Source organism: Echiichthys vipera, assembly GCF_963691815.1.
Source record: "Echiichthys vipera genome assembly, chromosome: 15".
Classification (NCBI taxonomy): Eukaryota; Metazoa; Chordata; class Actinopteri; order Perciformes; family Trachinidae; genus Echiichthys; species Echiichthys vipera.
Window position 1 is genome coordinate 29653998 of NC_139840.1, and position 21534 is coordinate 29675531.

At 42.6% G+C, this 21534-nt stretch overlaps 1 protein-coding gene across 3 annotated transcripts in view; it reads left to right on the forward strand.

Annotated features, from left to right (window-relative positions):
• The first annotated feature begins 5372 nt into the window (after positions 1 to 5372).
• paxip1 (PAX interacting (with transcription-activation domain) protein 1) overlaps positions 5373 to 21534 on the forward strand; it is a 37043-nt gene continuing 20881 nt past the window's right edge. For all 3 annotated transcript variants that reach the window (XR_014593507.1, XM_083927746.1, XM_083927747.1), the window contains exons 1-9: positions 5373 to 5525; positions 7364 to 7498; positions 7863 to 7906; positions 8092 to 8155; positions 8363 to 8473; positions 9269 to 9344; positions 10871 to 11401; positions 12019 to 12131; positions 14726 to 15629. Coding sequence is in view for 2 of the 3 variants with exons in the window: in XM_083927746.1 (XP_083783872.1) it covers positions 5445 to 5525; positions 7364 to 7498; positions 7863 to 7906; positions 8092 to 8155; positions 8363 to 8473; positions 9269 to 9344; positions 10871 to 11401; positions 12019 to 12131; positions 14726 to 15629 (2059 nt within the window). In the remaining variant the exon portion in view is untranslated. The remainder of the gene's footprint in view (positions 5526 to 7363; positions 7499 to 7862; positions 7907 to 8091; positions 8156 to 8362; positions 8474 to 9268; positions 9345 to 10870; positions 11402 to 12018; positions 12132 to 14725; positions 15630 to 21534) is intronic.

Consider the following 21534-nt stretch of genomic DNA (forward strand, 5'->3'; position numbering starts at 1 on the left):
CCAGTGACAACCGCACCCTCAGGAGGTGGTCCCCTGATTCTGCCTGACCAAGGGCAAAGAGGTGCAAGGACAAAATTACAAAGATGTAGACTGTTCAAGATGGCGCCGCGGATGGCTGCCTCGATTTGTTGGTGCGCTTTGTTTTGTCTTGTTTTGTTTGTAAACAGTGTTTTTTGTTTGGGTTCACGGCTGTCTTTCACCAGAGAACAGCTCATGAACATTCGGGTAACAACTCCGCGGGATTTGTTTCCCGAATTTCTGGCTCCCACATTTAGTCAAAGGTGCCCTCACCTTTACAACTTTACTCCGTCGCAGGGGGAAACGAGCCAGTGCGCGCGTGCGCCTTCGCCAGAGGGGAAGACGCACGCCGCTACCTGGAATATTTCTCTCTAACGTTCGCTCACTGGGCAATAAAATGGACGAACTTCAACTTCTGTTGAGGAGAGACAAGGACTTTAATTCATCCTCTGTTTTGTGCTTCACCGAGTCATGGCTGTGCGAGAACATCCCGGACTCTGCGCTACAGCTGGATGGATTCCAGCTTCACCGAGCGGACCGTGACACGCGGCTCTCTGGCAAGACAAAGGGTGGAGGTATTTGTTTCTACACCAACAGCGGCTGGTGCAACGACGTAACGGTGATACAACGGCACTGTTCTCCCCTCCTGGAAACTTTTATTATTAACTGCAAACCATTCTACTCCCCACGTGAGTTCGCTTCCTTCATTCTGATCGGTGTTTACATTCCACCGGAGGCCAAGGTGCAGGACGCAGAGCGCGCGCTCGCCGACCAGATACTAGAAGTGGAGCGGACCAACCCGGACTCCTTAGTTATTGTCCTCTGGGATTTTAACAAAGGTAACCTCAGTTACGAATTGCCCAAATACAGACAGTTTATAAAAAAGTGCAACTAGGGAGGGGAACACTCTGGATCACTGTTACGCAACAGTCAGTAACGCCTATCACGCAGTCACCCGCGCTGCGCTGGGACACTCTGACCACATCATGGTCCACCTGATTCCTGCCTACAGACAAAGACTAAAACTCTCTAAACCTGTGGTGAGGACATCAAAGAAGTGGACCAGTGAAGCTGCAGAGGACTTAAAGGCGTGTCTGGACTGTACTGACTGGGATGTTTTCAGGACTGCTTCCACCAGTCTGGATGAGTACACAGAAGCTGTGACCTCATACATCAGCTTCTGAGAGGACTGCTGTGTACCAACATGCACCAGGGTGACTTATAACAATGACAAGCCCTGGTTCACACCCAGACTGCGACAGTTGAGGTCTGACAAGGAACGGGCTTTCAAAAGTGGGAACAGAGCAGAGTACATAGAGGCCAAGTACAGGTTTAGCAGGGCGGTGAGTGACGCTAAACAGCTGTACTCCAAGAAGCTCCAACATCAGTTCTCCTCTAACGACTCTGCCTCTGTCTGGAGGGGGCTCAGGCAGATCACCAACTACAAGCCAAGAGCCCCCCCCCTGCTGCTAACGATCAACGCCTTGCCAACAACCTCAACGACTTCTACTGTCGCTTTGAAGATCACCTGGACAGTACTCACACCACCCCCCACCACACTACCCACCAGTTCCAGCCCATCAGCCCTTCTCCCCCCACCACCACAATAGAGACTGTAAACCTCTTATCACCACAGCTGCCCCTCCCCACCTCCCCTCCACCGACACCTCTGTCTGTCCTTGAGAGAGACGTTAACAGGCTCTTCAAGAGACAGACCCCCGCAAAGGTGCTGGGCCAGATTCCGTGTCGCCATCCTCCCTGAAGCACTGTGCAGACCAGCTGTCTCCTCTGTTCACGGACATCTTCAACACCTCACTGGAGACATGCCGTGTGCCAGCTTGCTTCAAGGCCTCCACCATCATACCAGTCCCCAAAAAACCAGGACCCACTGGATTAAACGACTACAGACCTGTCGCCCTGACCTCTGTGGTCATGAAATCCTTTGAGTGCCTGGTTTTGTCCCACCTCAAATCCATCACAGACTCACTCCTGGACCCCCTGCAGTTTGCCTACAGAGCCAACAGGTCTGTAGACGATGCTGTTAACATGGCTACACACTTCATCCTCCAGCATCTGGACTCTGCCGGATCCTACGTCAGGATCCTGTTTGCGGACTTCAGCTCTGCATTCAACACAATCATCCCGGCTCGTCTGCAGGACAAGTTTTCTCAACTCAACTTGCCCGACTCCACCTGCAGGTGGATCACTGACTTCCTGACGGACAGGAAGCAGCACGTGAGGCTGGGAAGCCTCACCTCGGACTCCAGGACGATCAGCACCGGCTCTCCGCAGGGCTGTGTTCTTTCTCCCCTGCTCTTCTCCCTGTACACTAACAACTGCACCTCCAGTCACCAGTCCGTCAAGCTCCTTAAGTTCGCGGATGACACCACCCTCATTGGACTCATCTCTGGTGGGGATGAGTCTGCCTACAGATGGGAGATCGACCATCTGGTGACTTGGTGCAGGGAGAACAACCTGAAGCTAAATGCTTCAAAAACAGTGGAGATGACTATAGACTTCAGAAAGAGCACAGCCCCACCCTCCCCCATCATCCTGTGTGACTCTCCAGTGGACACTGTGGAGTCCTTCCGCTTCCTGGGAACCATCATCTCCCAGGACCTCAGGTGGGAGCCAAACATCAGCTCCCTCATCAAGAAGGCTCAGCAGAGGATGTACTTCCTGAGGCAGCTGAAGAAGTTCAATCTACCGTGGACAATGCTGGTACACTCCTACACCGCCATCATCGAGTCCATCCTCACCTCGTCCATCACCGTCTAGTACGCTGCTGCCTCTGCCAAAGACAGGTGCAGACTGCAGCGTATCATACGTTCTGCAGAAAAGGTGATTGGCTGCAACCTCCCTTCTCTCCCAGAACTCTACTCTTCAAGGACCCTGAGGAGAGCAAGGAAGATAGCTGCTGATCCCTCCCACCCTGGACACTATCTGTTTGAACCTCTCCCCTCTGGCCGGAGGCTGCGGTTCATCAGGACCAAAACCTCCCGCCACAAGAACAGTTTCTTCTCCTCTGCCATCAGGCTTCTGTTAAAGACACTTAACTGTCATTTGTTATATTAACGACATCTGGAACTCATACGTTATATTAACGTACCCAAATTACAGGTGTTATATTAACACCCCCCCCCCCCTTTTCACTGGACACTCAAACTTGCACACTACCACCTGCACTGGTCATACAAATACAGTCACTTATATTTCATGTATATAATTCAATGACATATGTTTAGTTTGCTTGTGTTCATGTTTGTATTTATGTAGGCACTGTCAAATCAAGTCAAATTCCTTGCAATGAAAATTGCCTGGCAATAAACCTGATTCTGATTCTGATGTGACAGGTTAAGGCAGCGTTTCTCAAATATCGCTTTTCGACTGACAGGGAACTGATTCCATTCTGGTTCATGCACCAGAGTGTAAACCAGCTGAAGCGTTTTGATTTAGAACCTGAAAAGTTTGTTCTGAACTCAAACCTGAAAATAACTGTTTTTTTTTAAGTCCAAACCAGTTCAACCATGACAACATCAGTAAGTATGTCAATCAAAAGATACAGTAACACAGCCTTCTTCTCTAGGGGCGTGACCAATAAAGGACATGAAAATGTGAAAGGAGATGTTTTCTGAGTGGATGAGAGTGAGCCATCAGAGCAGAAGACAAAATTGTCTTGTGTCTCCTCCTAACCCTGACCACAGTCAGAAAGCCGAAGCAGGAAAAGCTAACACTGCGCTACTGTCAGATATTTAATTGAGTTTCCTTTTAGTGGAATGCTCTGAATGTATTTGAGTTCCCTCTGGTAAACAGTTAACTGTTCAGGGTTTGTCTAGCGCTTTCATTGTGAATGGTAAGAAAAGAAGAAGTGAAGCTATCTGCTGCTTTTGTCAGGGTTAAAGGAGTCTGCACACAGACAACAAGACCTCTGTGTTGTTGTCTTATAATATAATCCTCAAAGTAAACAACAGAATGTGGTTGGTTGATGAGAGGAAATCACCCAACATTAAACTCTGATGATCGTGACATATCAAGTAAATCTTTCATGAATCATTCACTTAACTGAGGGTGCATTTGGGGCACCGTTCCTGCTGCTGCTCTGCTTGTTTGACATTTGCTAAAAGCTAGCAACCATGGATAAATATTTAAGTCAATCCACATCATCAAGTGAGGCTAAACCCAAACTAGCTAAACTGAGAAACTACACTGACAGTTATATGGTGTTTGGTTTTATTTAGAGTGAGGTAAGACCAAAATGGGTTGTGTGTCTGAAATTGTAATTGTTTCCGAAGAAAATCTCATTGATGCTTAATATTTTGCTGAAAAATGACTAGTTGCAGTAACTATTTTGTCTAATTGTTTTAGTTTATATATCTATACTTGACTTGAGTGGTTTCTTCTCAACATTATCTGTAAACCCATGGAATAAATGTTATTTTGTAATATATCGTAGCAATAACTATGATGATAATCATGATACAGATCATAAACAGAACTTTCTGAATCAAGGGTGATGAAGCTGTTTACAAAGTGCAAACATGTTACAATCATCCGTAGAAAGCCCTTGCTTTGAATGACTTCAGCACATCTGTGCCCACAGTGCCTTGGTTAATTAAAAAAACATGTTAGTACAACATCTTCAGAAGGACACTTCAGAAAGACTCAGCCTCTGTGGATGCTATGTATATACTCAATCGTGTTACTAACTGATTACCAGTTAACCTCATTCATTGTTAGATGTTCCACCAAGTGTTTTCTTAAAGCATTTCATCACTTTCAATTTAGGCACATCATTTTCAAAATACAATGAAATTTCTGTTTATCTTTTTGCTGTTTTCAATTAAACATGGGGTTTGTTTTAATGTTTTTTCTTTTACACAGTATGTCATAATTATTGTATGTTATATATTTTGTTTTCTGCTATATTAATAATAGCTTGGTTACAGCTGCATCACACTGGGGTTTTGATGAACGCAAGTTACTTTAAATAATGTCCTCACTTCACTCTCTGTTTGAGATAACCTAGATTCATGGTGGTTACAAGATGGGATAAAAACATCAACTTTCATATGACAGGGGGTGACGTGTCCAGTTGAAATACATATTTATAAATTTCCTTACCTATGCATCTGTTGTCATAGTACTTTTGCTCAAATCATCTTTATATAAAGTCACAATAGGCGACCCAAGGCACTACAGCGTTATAAAAGACCCACAAAAAATGAATTATAACTGATAATGTCTCACAGCCTCCCCCCTCAGAATGTCAGAATGGTGTAGTCCAAGGCGCGCTCAGTGATTTGGCGCTAGAGTGTCTCCGGCTTACTGTAAATTACGTTCTGAACCAGCTGCCGTAATACACACTTGACTCTTTCCGCCTTTGACGGCGGTTTCACCATATTACCATATGACATTAATGGACAATCATGTCTGAAGAGCAAAATAGGTTTGCCGACGAACTTTTCAAAAATGTCAAATTCTACTTGGTAGGGGACATTGACCAAAAGGTGAGGCTCTGGACGTTAGCTTCTTGTAGCTAATTTGCTAGCAAGCTAAGTTGCTAACACCATTCAATCCAAATGAAGTGCTGCAGGAAAAGCTAACCAGTTAGCTAACTGGCTGACATGCTACATAAAAAATATTAAGTTTGCGCTTTGGCTAACATTACGGTATTGTGGCGATCCCTATAGTGTGTTTTGTAAACGTTAGTGTGAGATTGTGTTTATGATAATCGATTTCACTGAATATTTTGTGGAGAAGCTAACTTACTTAGCACTACAGATTCCATGCATCCCCTTAGCATTAGCTGAGCTTCGTAGTTGCACAGCTGGTTAGCTGCTATCTTATTGCCTGCGGTTTATCTGTAACGGGGCTTGCAAAGCTAGTAATAACACTGGCATTCGTTAGCTTGTTTTTTTCTAAGCCACGACCGCTCAGCGGATACTGCGCTGTTCGGACGGGTAGTAAAAAGGTACACAGGATTATGCATTGTGTCATTTTGCATCAACCTGTGACTGTACGCAGCTTGCTCAACTGTGCGCCTCTTACTGCGCACGTATCTCCACAATTTCACCCGTTGGTACTATGCTAGGGACCTGTGGCACGGTGCGTTACTTCCTGCCAAATAGTGATTCCTAATGCCATTGCTCCTTCGGGGTGTTTATATTAGGGTTTATAAATTCAGGAATGCGAGTTTTATAATAACTGGAATATAACAGTTGGCAAGTGACACACCACCGTGTGAGGTTATTACTCAAGTGAAAGGGGCGTCTCCGGTAGTGTGTAGTCTTTCAATGTTAGATGTACGATGGCACTACTTGTTTCTATTCTTTCATGTATTTTTGCTGAGGCTGCATGGGTTTCTTTGACAATTTTTTTTGAAAGGCTGCAGCTTTTGAAATTCATTAGTGTCTCATTGAATTCAGTGGCCATGCTCTAAATGTCTGATTGTGTTTGAGAGAATTAAAGTCACTACTAACTAACTTCTCATACAAGAGAAATGCTGTCAGCTGGCAGCTCAGTCCAAAGGTGACTCGGCTGGGAACCGTAGGGTTGCTGGTTCGAGTCCTTGTGTGGGCCGTGGATGGAGTGTGGTGACTGGAGAGGTGCCAGTTCATCTCCTGGGCACTGCTGAGGTGCTGTTGAGCAAGGCACCGAACCCCCAACTGATTGGGGCGCTCTCCCCATTAATTGCATGTATATAGGTCCAGTTTGTGCGTGTGTGTGTATTCGGGCCTGTGTGTGTAACCTAAATAGTAACAGAGTGAAAAAAATAAATTTCCCCCTTGCAGGGATTAATAAAGGAACTCTTCTTCTTCTACATTGAAATTGAAGACTGCCACAGCCCTGTTTTTTTGTCTGAAGCAGAAACATCCTGCATGCAATAGCACCTCCTCAAACTCATTTCTAGCTGTAATACCCTTTTAAAGTCCTTTATAATTGTCTTGCTCCACATTTGCTACACATGTGCAATTTCCTATTTACAAATGCACCGATCCAGTTTTTTCCAATCCGATACGATACCTGGGTTGAGCGCATTGGCCGATGCTGATCCGATACTACTGTTGAATGAATAAACTTTATACCTTCTCGTGTAAGCGAAGGTAGCAGGCTTGACAACATGTTTTTAGCCTTGTTAAAAAAAGGTAACACAATTGAAAATTTTGCTATGAACTGTGCAGCTTCATTTCAGACAACTTCTATGTTCGTGATTTAGCATTGCAAATCATCAAAGTTACTCCTTTTATATTGGTCCAGTTTGTACACTGTGAAGAGTGTTGGTATCTTTGTCTAAGCCAGTCTGGACTGAAGGACAATTTGACTGAACCTTCTGCTGATATTCCAGGTGGTGCAGCTGCTGAAGGCAGGGAAAGGGAAGGAGGTGTCCTACAATGCTTTAGCCACTCACATCATTGCAGAGGATGGGGACAACCCTGAGGTGGGCGAGTCTAGAGAGGTTTTTGACCTGCCTGTTGTCAAGGTAAGGCTTGTGCCAGAGTATGTTCACATTTTATCAAGGCTTAAGTAGTTCCATGGTAAAATAGGTTGTTTTGTTTTTTACTGTTTCTTCCTTTTTATGTTGGGTTAAAAGTTGTTGTTGCAGCAGCCAGTCTGCTCATCCCAGCATAAGGACTGGAACCTAAGACATAATGAACATACATATTTCCCAAAATGTTAAACTGTTCCTTTGATGCATACCAGCAGCATGTTGGAGGCAGTGATTTTCTTCTTTTTCTAGGTTTCTATGTTCCTTTTTAACTTCAGTCAAACAGTAACAGTGATTTAAAGTATAACTGAGAAGTAAATATCAAAAATAAACTTTTCGTTCTCTTTATGTTTTCCAGCCATCCTGGGTGATCCTCTCAGTCAGATGTGGAGACCTGTTACCGTATCCTTCCACCATCAAGTCCAAAATGCTTTGTAATTAACAGCATAATATTAATGTTTAGAATTCCCCAAAAAATGATTCTAAGGGATTCAATTGCCCAAACGATTAAACTATGTATGTAGATCATCAAAATGCCACAATTAGAGTGGTATTGTCCTGTTTGTCCATAACCATCAACACTACAGAGTTACTGGATTCTCCCCAGAATCAGGACAGATATTTTTTGGTGTGACAGCTTGTCTTCCCCGGGTAAGTGTTTAATATTCTCAAGGTGTACATACTGTACTTGCATGTCTGTACTAATGCTTTATTTGGAAAAAGGCACTGCTTCAGGTGATGGAGGGTCTTTATTTACCTTTGGGAAGTCTGGACTTGGGCTGACTTGAAGACAAAAAGTTATCTGGCATATAGTTCATTATTGTGTATGTATTTCTCTGTGTGTATGCTTGTTCACAGCTTCCAGAAGATGTGAATGCTTTGTGGGCTTACATAACCTTTTATGGAGGTGAATGTCAACTTAACCTCAACAAGAAGGTCACCCACTTAGTAGTGAAAGAACCAAAGGGGGTAAGTGCTTGCACCTCTGTGTGTAATCTTTATCATGTTATTACTAAGGCCCTGTTTAGGCGAAGATGATATGGAAAGGAAACCTGTGGAGAGCGCATGAAAAGGGGCGTTACCGTGATGCAAAAGTGTGTGAAATTTGATGTAGTATGCATGTCAGGTGGCTAGGTGGTTCTGGGAAGCACTGCCACACAACACCATCCGGGGCTGGTCCATGCGTAGAAACTTCCTTCTACTTCTCTCCCTAACAGCAGAGAAGCAGGACGCCGTACAGTGTGACAGGGATCTGCAGACCATGCCTCGGCTCCCACCCAGGACACTTGAATATCTGACTGATGGAAATAGTCTGCAATGTTTGTTGTTGTTTTCCTTTACTCTGCACATGGATGTTACGTAAACACGTGTGCGACGTGAGCCAGCATGGGTAGATCTGAGCACACTTTAGTGTTTTTACCCCTTTACATGGAAACACAACTATGGCGTTTTATTAAGATTTCCACTTTGGAGGGTGGTTTAACTTTTTTGCTTTCTTAAACCCCAAAAACGTAGTCGCCGTCTAAACGAAAGACACATCTGATAAAAAAATCTGAATCAGGTTTATTGCCAAGTAATTATATTCTGTCGTTTTCACCCACAAGCGACGTCGTGTAAACAGGGCCTAAGAATTTCTGTCATGGAATTATTGCTCTTTACCATCAGTACTGATCTTAGGTTCTTTAAACAAACCCATGTAGTGTAAAAGTCTATTTCGTAAAAAAAAATACATTTATATTTTTGATTATATATTTTTCCCTCCAGGCCAAGTTTGAGTGTGCCCTGAAACTCCCGGGCGTCAAGATTGTCACCCTGGACTGGATAACTGATTCTGTTAAAGGTAATGACATAGATATACAATATTAAAAAAAGAAAAAAGGATTAGAATATCAGCGTTTTTTGCTATGGATCACCAACAAAATGTATTATTTCAAAAGTGTACTACTTTGGCTCTGCTGCTGTATTTATTCCTCTGGTCTGTTTCAACTCTACTGGACACTCTCTTAGGTAATGGAGAGTGTCCGGTTGGCTGCGCTGAGTTTTTATTTGTCCAAGTCTGTAAAAATAACAAATCACAACACATCGGTTATGGTTTGATGGATAGTAATCTAATAGACAATTGACTAGATTAAAATCCTACAGATTATATCTTTAATCATCCAACAACAATAAGCCATTAATATAAACTTCTGCACTTTTAAACAAAACCAATTACAACTAACCACAGTCATAGCCCTCAGGACCTCACAAATGTGTTATAGCATCAAAATTAGAAGCTTAAATCCCTCTCCGACACAGCACTGTCATCATTTTGCTGCTGCCTACCTGAACAGGTCTCTCTTGCAAATGAGACTCTGGGTCTCAATGAGATTTTACCTGTATAAATAAAGGTTAATAAAAAAAAAAGTTTTCCTAATTGTCTAAACAGCAACTTCCGCTCAGAGAATATTATTTCGTTTCTGTCTTCTAGTGATTTATTTTTATTTTTATAATAACTACAAAATAAATATCAGATCTTTTAAAATTGAGTCCATCCCTATCTGACCATGATAAAGAAAAACACCTTGTAATTCAATTTAAATTTTAAATTTAAATAACCACTTGTTTTTTGTTTTTTTTAATTTCCTTTTGTGAAACAAAAATCGAATGACCAAAAGATACACAGACCTTATTTGAATGCATTAGCAAACGTCCATTAATGAGTTTGCTGGTTCATTATTAAGCCAGATAACTAGAAAAACAAATGAAAGGCTATGATGTTATTTCTTGCAGGTATACATATAAGAGCTGGTGATGACCAGCTAAGTTACCTGTTATTAGCAATGCTGCTGAAATGTCCTGATGCTGTTTTTTTATACCGTTATAAGAGATGAGGGAAACATAACAGAACTGTATCTGAGGCCTCTGTTAATCCAAGTGGGGGAATAACTGAGTATATTTACTCAAAAACTGTCCTAGTACATTAAAGGTTTTTGACTAGTACTTAATAAATACTTGCTTATGACCTACCCTCACCTGATTTTGGACGCAAAATTCTTCTTTTTACACTTGAAATGTATTTGACTTAGATGACTTAGTTAATAGTAAGCTCGCAGACTCAGTATAAATCAATTAAAATGAGCTCCACCTTTACCAGCTGCAACATTCAAGTAATGAACACATTAATGCATCACTATCAGTTCTGAAATAACAATATCGGCTGTCCCCTATTTACAGTGCATTTGGATGGAAACCTAGCTATTGTCTGTTAAAGAAGAAAGACTTCTAATACATATATTTCGAACAAAGAATGGGCTAATCATTACTTGGAGCAGTCAGATGATACACAAAAATTGTGACTTGTTCCCTCTTTCACCCAATTTCCAGACAAAAGCAGGAAAGATGAGGTGCTCTATCACCCCAGACTCACGTATGTGCAGCTCGAAGAAGAAGATGAGAGTGAAGCAGAGTCAGATGACCAGCACTCCCATTCAGATGGAAGCTACAGTCCCCAGCGATCCCGGCTGTCCAGTGGCAGCTCGTCTGGTGAGGAGTCCAGTCCCCGCAGACGACCAGGACCCAAAAAACTGAACTCTGTCTCCCCAACCTCTCCTCGCAAACCTGAGCGCCGCAGTGAGCGCATGTTTGACGACTCTGACGATGACTCCTCCACAGAAAAGGAGGGAACCAACCTCAACTGGACACCGGCCGAAGTCGCCACGCCAACCCCCCCTATTCCGACTGGCACAGGCAGACGGCGAGGTGGTCCACCTGGCAGCAAAGCCCCGGTGGCATCCACAGGCAGTGGGCTGATTAACCTGTGTGCCACTGTTCCTCCTGTACCTGGTAGTGGAGGAGCCATGCTTGCAGAGGCTCGCTCTGTTGCTGCTGCCGCCATCAGTCACACCACACAACAAGGTCAGTATGTCGGGAAGGTTCATAAACCTTGTCCAAGGCTGCACATTCCTCCTAGATACAGTTCTATATTACTATTAAGCCTACATTCAAAGTCCTCTACCATGTGTGGTATCAGCAGTCTCTAGTGACAATTTGGTCCTAAATTATTATTATTTTTAACAATTACGTTTTTGGCATTTTGCCTGTATTTGACAGCACAGCTCAAGATTGACAGGAAATGGGATAGAGATGTGGGAAGCAATGCAGCCAAGTTCTGTTTGTTGGAGTCAAACCCTGGCGGCTATGGCAAGGACTCAGCCTTTTGTTTTTGGTCCTAAGTTTTGACAATGTTTGTCGGTCTCCAAAACTCCACATGGGCTGTCAGTGGATGTGTCTGATAGTGAGATATAGGATTACCATTTTTACTAAGGACCAAATATTTCACCTAGTTTTCCCATGGTTAACTGATAAAGATTGAGAAATTGTTGATTCTAGAATGGAGATCATTTTCAAAGTCATAATACAGTAATTTTGTTTCCTTCAACACTGATGGACTATCTTTATTAACGCTCCTGCTGATCACAGCATTTAGAAAAAATAATAAGTTCATGAAAGTTTCACCTCTTTCTGCTTTTTAGGTGTATCAGTTCCAGAAGGCCTCCCTGGGTGGAGCCCTGCTGCTAGAACCCTCCGCAACATCACAAACAACTCTGACATGCAGCCAGCCAATCGACCTGCCAACGTAGCACATGTAAGAATCCCAAACAGCCCAGAAAGGTCAAGAAACAACAGTGCTCCGGCCAAGTTTGCCTTACTTGTTGTCACTGAGGCAACTACTTAAGGAGGAACAAGGCCATGTCATAATATAGGGATATACATAGATGTATACATGGACACATAGATACATGCTGTGATTAGTGGATTTGCTGTGACAATCTAGCTAGGTTGCTAATTCCATCACATACTGTGGATGTATAGACTCCTGAACAGAATCTTAAGACTGGGGAAAAAATTACAAATATTTGCATTTCACAGTGGTGGATCGTAACCAGTTGAAAGTAGAGCTTCAAAATGCAAAAGGAGAAACAGAGAAAATATAGAGTAGGCAATTTATTAGGGGTGGAACGGTTTATTAAAAAAATCCGTCCCGTTCGGTACGCATGTCACGGTTCAGGACACGTGTGTACCTCGGTTTATGAAGGCTTGCGCTACGTAAGCCTTCATGACCACTGTCCTCTCTCGTATCCATCTCAGCCCTGCGTCTCAGCGCCGCGTCTCAGCGCCACGTCACGAATATTTCCACTGATTTGTAGTGGAGTAAAAGTATAAAGTAGTATGTAAATAAAATACTCAGGTAAAGGACAAGAGCCTCAAACTTAGACTTTAGTCCAATAATTGAGTGAAAACCTCTGGTTAAAGGTTTGTTCATTTAACAAGGATTGTTTTTTGACAAGCTTGTTGCTTTGAGTTCTATGACTACTATTTACATTGATAAAATAAAGACAATATACTGTATGCACTCCTATGTCGCTGCATTGTTTTACAATATCCGTAAATGTAATGCTCATGTTTTTCCGGCCCCTCCTTTTGGATAATTTTCGTCAACCGCCCTCAATTCCAAATTAATTGAATAGCCCTGATGTAGCCTTTATTCAGTCAGCTCAGTGATTGCTGTTTGTGCGTATTTTAGTGAAAGAAAACCTATTTGCCAACTAAATATATAAACGCGTAAATGTAGCAATGTGTCTCCTAGTGTTTCAAAATCAAATTTTTTTAAAAAAAATTTTAAGCTACAGATCTGATACATGGTATTTTTAGAATCTAAAAGAAATAGGAAAAAAACAACCGAAAAACCGTGGCCCGAAAACCGTGATATGAACCCAACAGTGGATTTTGTGAACCGTTCCACCCCTACAATTTATTGAACACTACATTTTAAATGAAACAGGCTGTTCAGCAACTGATCGGCCTGTGTCTTCATGGACAGCCCGTCAGATACTCAAGTTTAGTGCAGGTGAAATGTGTTTTTTCTACCACTTTTTTTTGTTTCATAGCCGTCAGGATCTTTTTAGAAATTTAAAATTGCTGTCTTGCTGCTTCCAACTTCTGCAGCGATGGTGCGTTGTGAGAGGACTTGTTTGTGCAGCTGCCACTGTCAAAGAAAGAAAATGATGTGAAAGACAGATTTCAGTGTGGATTTTGACTTTATAAGACAATGGTCTTAAACTTTTGATCAGCTGCTTGTCTTTTGCACCTGTTTCTTTTCTGCATTTTGAAGCTCGACTTACAACCTGGTTATGATCCACTACTTTGAAATGCAAATGTTTGTAATATAGCTTCGGTCTTCAGATTTTGTTCAGGAGTGTATATGTGTATGATTCCGCCATGCTTTCATGCTACACTGACTTTAAATTTCACTCTGAATTAGAAATGAATCAGAGTCAGTCACTCTGAAACTGCCTCCAGCAGCAGGGTGTACAGGGTGACCAGCGGAACAGTTTAACAGCAGTGCACTGCTGCTGTCGGATTCAGCGTGTCTCTCACCGTAGCTTCGACTGCTGGCACAGTGTAGGAAAACACTTATAAACTGCAGTCAGAACTCCAGTGGGAGACAGTGAGCTCTGTCTACTACTACTACTACTACTACTACTACTACTACTACTATGGTCAGGAGCAGAACTTCATGGTGTTGTGCCAAAGACTGTTTCCCCGTCGAGATGGGTTTCCCCCACCTTAACCCTGACCAATCAGTTTGGCTGATTCTGACTTTTAACTTCACTTAAGTGGCACAGACACTGGAAGCTCAGGGTTTCACAACAGTGCCTCAATGCTCTGGCTCGGCGGTTGCATCCCACAAGAGCCCCGTGGTCTCCAGCAGGGGTTGCGCTCTCTCCCACTGGATGGTATACATACTAGAACGGCACATGCGCAAAGGGAATATGCTTTCAAAAACTGCCATTCGGGATGAATAGAACCATTGTTACATTTATTTATTATGTTTTTATTGGTTCCTGTGGTGCTCTGTGTGAAGTTTGTCAAGGTGTTGATTTGGTTATTACTTACTTTACCTGTGAACTAGCGAGCTGGGTCTGTCTGACGTTCCTGCCTGTAATATTGAAAGGTTTTCGTTGCCACCATATTCTACAGGGTAATTGTTGGGTCTATGTAAATCATAAATAAGTCATAGAGTGTGGTCTTTACCTAGTTTGTAAAGTGTCCTGAGATAACTTTTGTTACGATTTGGAACTATAAATAAAATTGAATTGAATTGAGAACACCAGTATCATGAATATCAACGATTTCTCTACAAATTTCATTTCTTTCCCTTGTCTTTCTTTGTTGCAGATCATCCAGAATCTGACAGCTAATCAGACGAAACCATTGGAGCAGCAGACCAATCAGAGCCATGCTCAGACACCTAACAGTACCAACCCTCTTCTGTTCAATCAGTCCAAACTGGCTGGCCAGCCCCTCACAGCAGAGCAGCAGCAACAGTTACTGCAACAGCAACAGTCACACCAGGCTGCCCAGCAACAACACCAACAGTTACCACAGCAACCGCAACATCCCATGATGCACATCCAGCAGCAGCAGCAGCATCAGATGATGCAGCTACATCACAAACAGCAACAGTCACAGTCAACAGTCAACAGTCAACAAGGGTTTGCACAAATGCCCCAACAGCAGCAACAGTTTCTGCAACAACAGCAGCAAATGCATCAACAGCAGATGTTTTCACAGCAGCAGCAGCAACCGCAGCATGCATTCTCCCAGCAGCAGCTACGGCCCCAGCAGCTCCTACGGCCTGGTTTACAGCAGCTGCAGCAGCAACAGGCACTGCAACAACAGCTGCAGCAGTTCCAACAGCAGCAACGCATGCAGATGTTACAGCAGCAACAGCAGAATCAACAGCAGTTACACCAGCAGCATCTTCAGCAGCAACAGCAGCAGCAGCAACAACAACAACAACAACAACAACAACAACAACAACAACAACAGCAACATCATTTCCTACAACAGCAGCAACACATGCAGCAGATGCAGCAGCAGCACCTGCAGAATCAGCAACAGCAGCCTCTACAGCATCAGAACCAGCAGGCCATGCAGCAGCAGCAGCAGCAGCAGCAGCAGCAGCATCATCATCATCAACATCATCAACATCATCAGCAGCAGCAGACAACACTGCAGCCTCAGCTCCAGCAGCCTCCTCACATCTCCCAGCTCTTTGGACATGAGCCGGGACAAGAGAGTGAGTAGTGAGTCTGATTATGGTTATGGTCACTCCAGGCTGGACTGTTTTATACATTTTATATTATCCTCACAACCAACCGACAGCCAACGGCTGACATACAGTCTTTCAGAGATCAGGGCTTTAGACCAGCTTTTTACATTGGTTGCACTTCTTTTCATTTAGATGAAACCAAAAACAATCACTCTTCTGGCACTGCAAAAATACATTGCAATACATGCATAACCTTTTTATCAGTTCTCATAAACTTTGGTAATTACATGCTTATTGCTATTGTGACATCTAGCATAATAACATAGATGTCATGATACCAAAAAGTCAGTAGTTTGTAGGAGTGGTAATTTTGGGGTGTTTCACATGTTAATCCCCATCCTTGGTGTTACAATTCGATTCAGAATCAATTTTCAATTCAAAACAATTCTCGATTCAAATTTGAATGAGTACATTCTTTATGATATACTCTACTCCTTATTATAGCATGAAAGCATAAGATTATACTTTATTTTTGGAAAAAGGTATCAACTGATTGCAATGACGTAAACACACAAAGGCAACTCTGACCAAATGTAATTTATTCTTACACAATTTCTTAGTATATCTCAAATCTCAATTCAATTCAGTTCAATTTGATTTACAGTGCCAAATCATAACAAAAGTTATCTCAGGACACTTGACAAAGTAGGTAGGAACGTCGGACAGACCCAGCTCTATGGAGGACGGATATCTGTCTTGACCGGTTCAGATGGAAGAAAAGGAGAGAGAAAGAGAGAAAAGACAGACAGATGGACAGAGAGATATGGACAGACGGTCCCAGAGATGCAAGCAACCACAAAAGTAACTAACTATGAAATTATAGCTATAGTAATGTAAGTACATCTAAGGTGAGAATATGGCAATGATAATTATGGTGGTAAATATGATCAATCAGCTGTGATACAATGAGATATTTTACTGATGGCGTTTTTATGGCTACAATTTTTATAACTTATAAAACTAATGATAGTTTATATGTGTAATAATAGCGCAGGAAGCGTCATGCAGGACCACGGCAGCAGACGACAAAGCACAAACAACTTTGGGGAAGAAGTTGAATTAGTAACATGCATTGATGAGACATGAATGATACAGACAGAGAGGATAGAAACTCAGAGTATAAGGAACAGGATTATCCCCAGGCAGACTAGGCCTATAGCAGCATAATTAAGGGCAAGTAAGCTCTAACTATAAGCTTTATCAAAGAGGAAAGTTTTAAGTTTACTTTTAAATAAGGGGACAGTGTCTGCCTCCCGAACAACACTTGGGAGTTGGTTCCACAGGAGAGGAGCTTGGTAGCTGAAGGCTCTGCCTCCCATTTTACTTTTGGAGACTCTAGGAACCACAAGTAGCCCTGCATTATCAGCGCGCAGTGATCTAGTCGGGTAATACTGTACTATGAGCTCTTTAAGATACGACAGAGGCTGACCAACAAAAGCTTTGTAGGTAAGAAGAAGGATTTTAAATTCTATTCTAGATTTTACAGGTAGCCGGTGCAAAGAAGCTTATACAGGAGAAAAATGGCTCTTCGATTTTGTTTTAGTCAGTACAAGATCTGCATCATTTTGGACCAATTGGAGACTTTTAACTTTTGATTTATTGGAGCAGCCTGATAATAAGGAGTTTGCAATAGTCCAGCCTAGAAGTAACAAATATATGGACTAGTTTTCTGCATCTTTCTAAGACACAATGTTCCTAATTTTCTCAATATTACGCAATATTACCACAGAGAGCGGCCACACTCCACAGATGACACGGTGACCTGCTGCCTGGTACAGGGGCGAAGTTAGTTTTAAGTTGGATATTCAGCAGACCCACTATGGTCCCAGTCTATCCAAATATCCAACTTCAAACTAACTTCAGCCTGGCCTGCTGCTGCAGTTACATTACCATTTGTCATATTGTTTGGCTTTAATAACTGCAGGCACAGCCGAAACAAAAGTCTGTGTTAAGCTAACGTTAATGTTACTGCCTTATTAGCTTTAACCATCCCACAACATTTGAGAAGCTGCAGCATTTTTTATTTATTTCACAGAGAGAGCTCACTGACATTAAATATCTTTCTGAGTGTCAGCAGCACGACTGGCAACGTTTCTGACAAACATTATGATAAGCCAATACAGAAAACATGACTATAATACAATAAAATATATCAAATAACAAGTCTAAACAACAAATATACATCACAAATGAGCATAATCATGAATATATTATACATCTACACTATCTACAGCCAGATGTGTCTGCCTCCAAGTTATTATCAAATGTCTTAAAATCCTCCAGTGAGAGCAGGACCTGGAGTTGCAGGCGTGTCTATAATTAGTTCCAGGTAAAGGGAGCAGCAGACTTCCTTTAATTACATTAGATTATAAGGTGTCATTAGATCGATTGTATTCCTAATGTCTTCTTTATCCATTTGGAAATTTAGAGTTTCTTCTGGTCAGACAAATTAGTTATATGGTAAGGATGTCCTCTTACATTTTCTTAGCTGACAGTTTCGGCTGTACTCCAGCCTTCCTCAGAGCTACTGTTTTCTTACAGGTATGACGCGTTCTATGAAAACAGCTGACCGGGCCGGGAAACTTCAAAATAAAGTTCCCCGACCCGGTTGTGTCCGTTCCTCGCCCTGGTGCTGCTGACAGAGAATGGTATCCCAGGTGTGTGGGAGCAAGTCTGCCCCCTCGTTCCTGTTGATGGTGTTGTCCTCACGCCTCCTTATTTCTATGGCCTCCTTTATCCATCATCTGTATCTGTTTGTTTCTGATGTGAGGATTTTTCCCCTGTCCCAGTCCATGATGTGGTTGTTTCTTCTGCAATGGTCTGTTATGGCTGATTTTTTGTTTTCTTGTTCTGTGTGTTTCTTTGTTCTGGTAAGCCTGCCTGCTGTCTCTTGCTCACATTCCCTCTGATGTTCTTTTTTTCTTGTACTGAAAGCTTGTCCGGTTTCTCCGATGTATGTTTTATTGCGTGATTTGCATGGAATCTCATAGACGTCACATTTCCTGTACGGTGTTATTTTGTCTTTTGGGTGTACAAGTTGTTGTTGTGTTCACATACGACAAGCCCTCACACGTTGCCAATACTCCAGCTGGTCCATAAACGAAGGAAAGAGGCAAGCCAAACAACACATGTGCGCCTGTTCGGACATAGCAATTAGTAGGACGGACCATGCGCGGACATTTAACAACAACAATGGCGGCGAAAGGTTCACGTTGGTGTGATGCGGAGGTGGAGTGTTTACTGCAGATTTGGTCGGATGAAAATATTCAAAAACAGTCGGACAAGACGCACAAAAACTCCGAGGTCTATGGAAAGATTTGTAAAAAAGAGACGCATCGCGATGACGTCAATCAATGCGTGTGACGTGTTACGGCGTGAGGACGTATGGACAGCGAGAAGCATTTGCGCGAGGCCCAGGCAGTGTGAGTACAAACGGGCCTGGGGCGCGGGGGGAGAGGGAGGGGGGGACAAGTACCCTAAAGCACGGGGCACAGTGCGGAAGGACAGTGTGAGTGCGTCCTTAAATCACCTTTCTTCCCCATTCTGATGCTCGGTTTGAACTGCAGCAGATCGTCTTGACCATGTCTACATGCCTAAATGTATGAGTTGCTGCCATGTGATTGGCTGATTAGAAATTTGCGTGAACGGGCAGTTGGATAGGTGCACCTAATAATGTGGCCGGTGAGTGTATATTGTGTAGTTGATTCTTTTACTTTTTATTAATTCAATCCCAGTCAATGGAACAGTCGCGAGATGTCACCAAAATCACACTGTCTCACACATTGTATTGCTGGCTGAATTTTGTGATATACTGTTTATCGTATCGTGAGATGAATATTGTGTATCATATCGCATATAAGTGTATTGCTACAGCCCTTGTTGGAATAGAGTCTAAGAGACAAGTAGAATGCTTTGATGCTGAAATAGTAGAGGTTAATTTGTTAAGGTAAATTGTAGAAAAGCAGTCCATGTTCGGGTCCTACAGTTGTTACTACACTTCAGTTTGAAGAAAAATTTGTGCCAGTCGACTTGATCTTGTCTCTGATAGTTATAATTTTGACATTGAAGAAGGTCATGAAGTCATTACTACTGAGGGTGTTAGGAATACATGGCTCAATAGAGCTGTGGCTCTCTGTCAGCCTGGCTACAGTGCTGAAAAGAAATCTAGGATTGTTCTTATTCCCCTCTATTAAAGATGAGTAATAGGCTGCTCTGGCATTACAACTAAGCGAAATTCCTCCAATTTAGTGGAACACCATTTACTTTCCAATTTTCACGATACTTGTTTTAATTCACAGGTTTGTGAGTTATACCATGGATTTAACTTCCTCTGTTTCACTATCTTCTTTTTTAAAGGGACAACAGAGTCAAGTGTTTTTCATAGTGAGCCTGCAACACTGTCAACAAGGTGATCAATTTCAGAGAAACTAACGTTAGTTCAGGAATCTAGAATATTAGGATAAGGCATTAAATTAAATGCAAATGGAATTGATTCCTTAAATTTAGTTACAGCACTATCAGATAAACATCTGGTGTAGAAACCTTTGACCAGAGGTGAGTAGTCCTGTAATACGAATTCAAAAGTTATTAAATAATGGTCTGATGAAATAGGATTCTGCGGAAAGACTATTAAGTTATTGATTTCCACACCATAAGCCAAAACAAGGCCGAGGGTGTGATTAAAACAGTGAGTAGGTTTATGTACACTCTGACTAAAACCAATCGAATCTAATAAAGAGATAAACGCAATACTAAGGCTATTATTATCAACGTCCGAGTGAATATTAAAATCTCCCACAATGCCTAAATTTGACAGAAACTCTATAATTTAGTTTAGGTTTAGGGTTGATTAGAGTCAAAAAATACCTGCAACGCCTCCTCCTCGACCCTCTCGCTATTTGGTGTTCATTTTTAGCAAGTTTTTTCTGTATCGCTGCTCTTCTGTTAACTTTTGATATAATTAATTTAGATGATCGTTGGGCAGACAGTGTTTGTATAGGATACTGAGTTTGAAAATGCTCCACAGGGAGCGCAGAGTGGTGTGTAAGACTCTGCTTCCTGGGCATCTTAGTGACTTCAAAGCTAAAAGTGCTATTAACATAGATAAAAGGATACACATAGGCTAGTAGCTGCCTTATTTGTCAGAATCTTGGCCATTTAAAAAAACTGTACAAAAGTACAAAATTGTTTTCAAGCCTTTATTTTATCAGACAGACAGGAAATGGGGGGAGACATGCAGCAAAGGGTCGCAGGTTGGAGTCAAACCCATGGCTGCTGCCACGAGGACCTTCAGCCTCTTAACATGGGGGCGACTGCTCTTACCGCTGTGCCACTAGCCGCCCCTGTTTGTAGTTCTTTATACAATATAAAGTATATTTTGAAATACCTTTTATCCTGAAATTCCACAGTGAAAGGTTCCTCAGAAGGTGGGGGACGGGGACGGGCTGCTGGTGACCTCAGCTAATGAGGTAATAGGGCGGTGGAAGGAGCACTCTTCTGCAGAGGCAGAGCTGGAGACTGATGGGGGATCATCGTCAGTATCTCTGGAGGAAGTCACTGAGGTGGTCAAACAACTCCATAGTGGCAAAGCCCCATGGATTAATGAGATGCGTCCAGAAATGCTGAAAGCTTTGGGTTGGGAGGGGCTGTCTTGGTTGACACGTCTCTTCAACATTGCGTCGAAGTCTGACAGTGCCAAGTGAGTTGAAGACCGGGATGGTGGTTCCCCTGTTCAAAAAGGGGGACCAGAGAGTGTGTGCCAATTACAGGGGTATCGCACTACTCAACCTCCCTGGTAAAGTCTACTCCAAGGTGCTGGAAAGGAGGGTTCGTCCTATAGTCGAACCTCAAATTGAAGAGAAACAATGCGGAT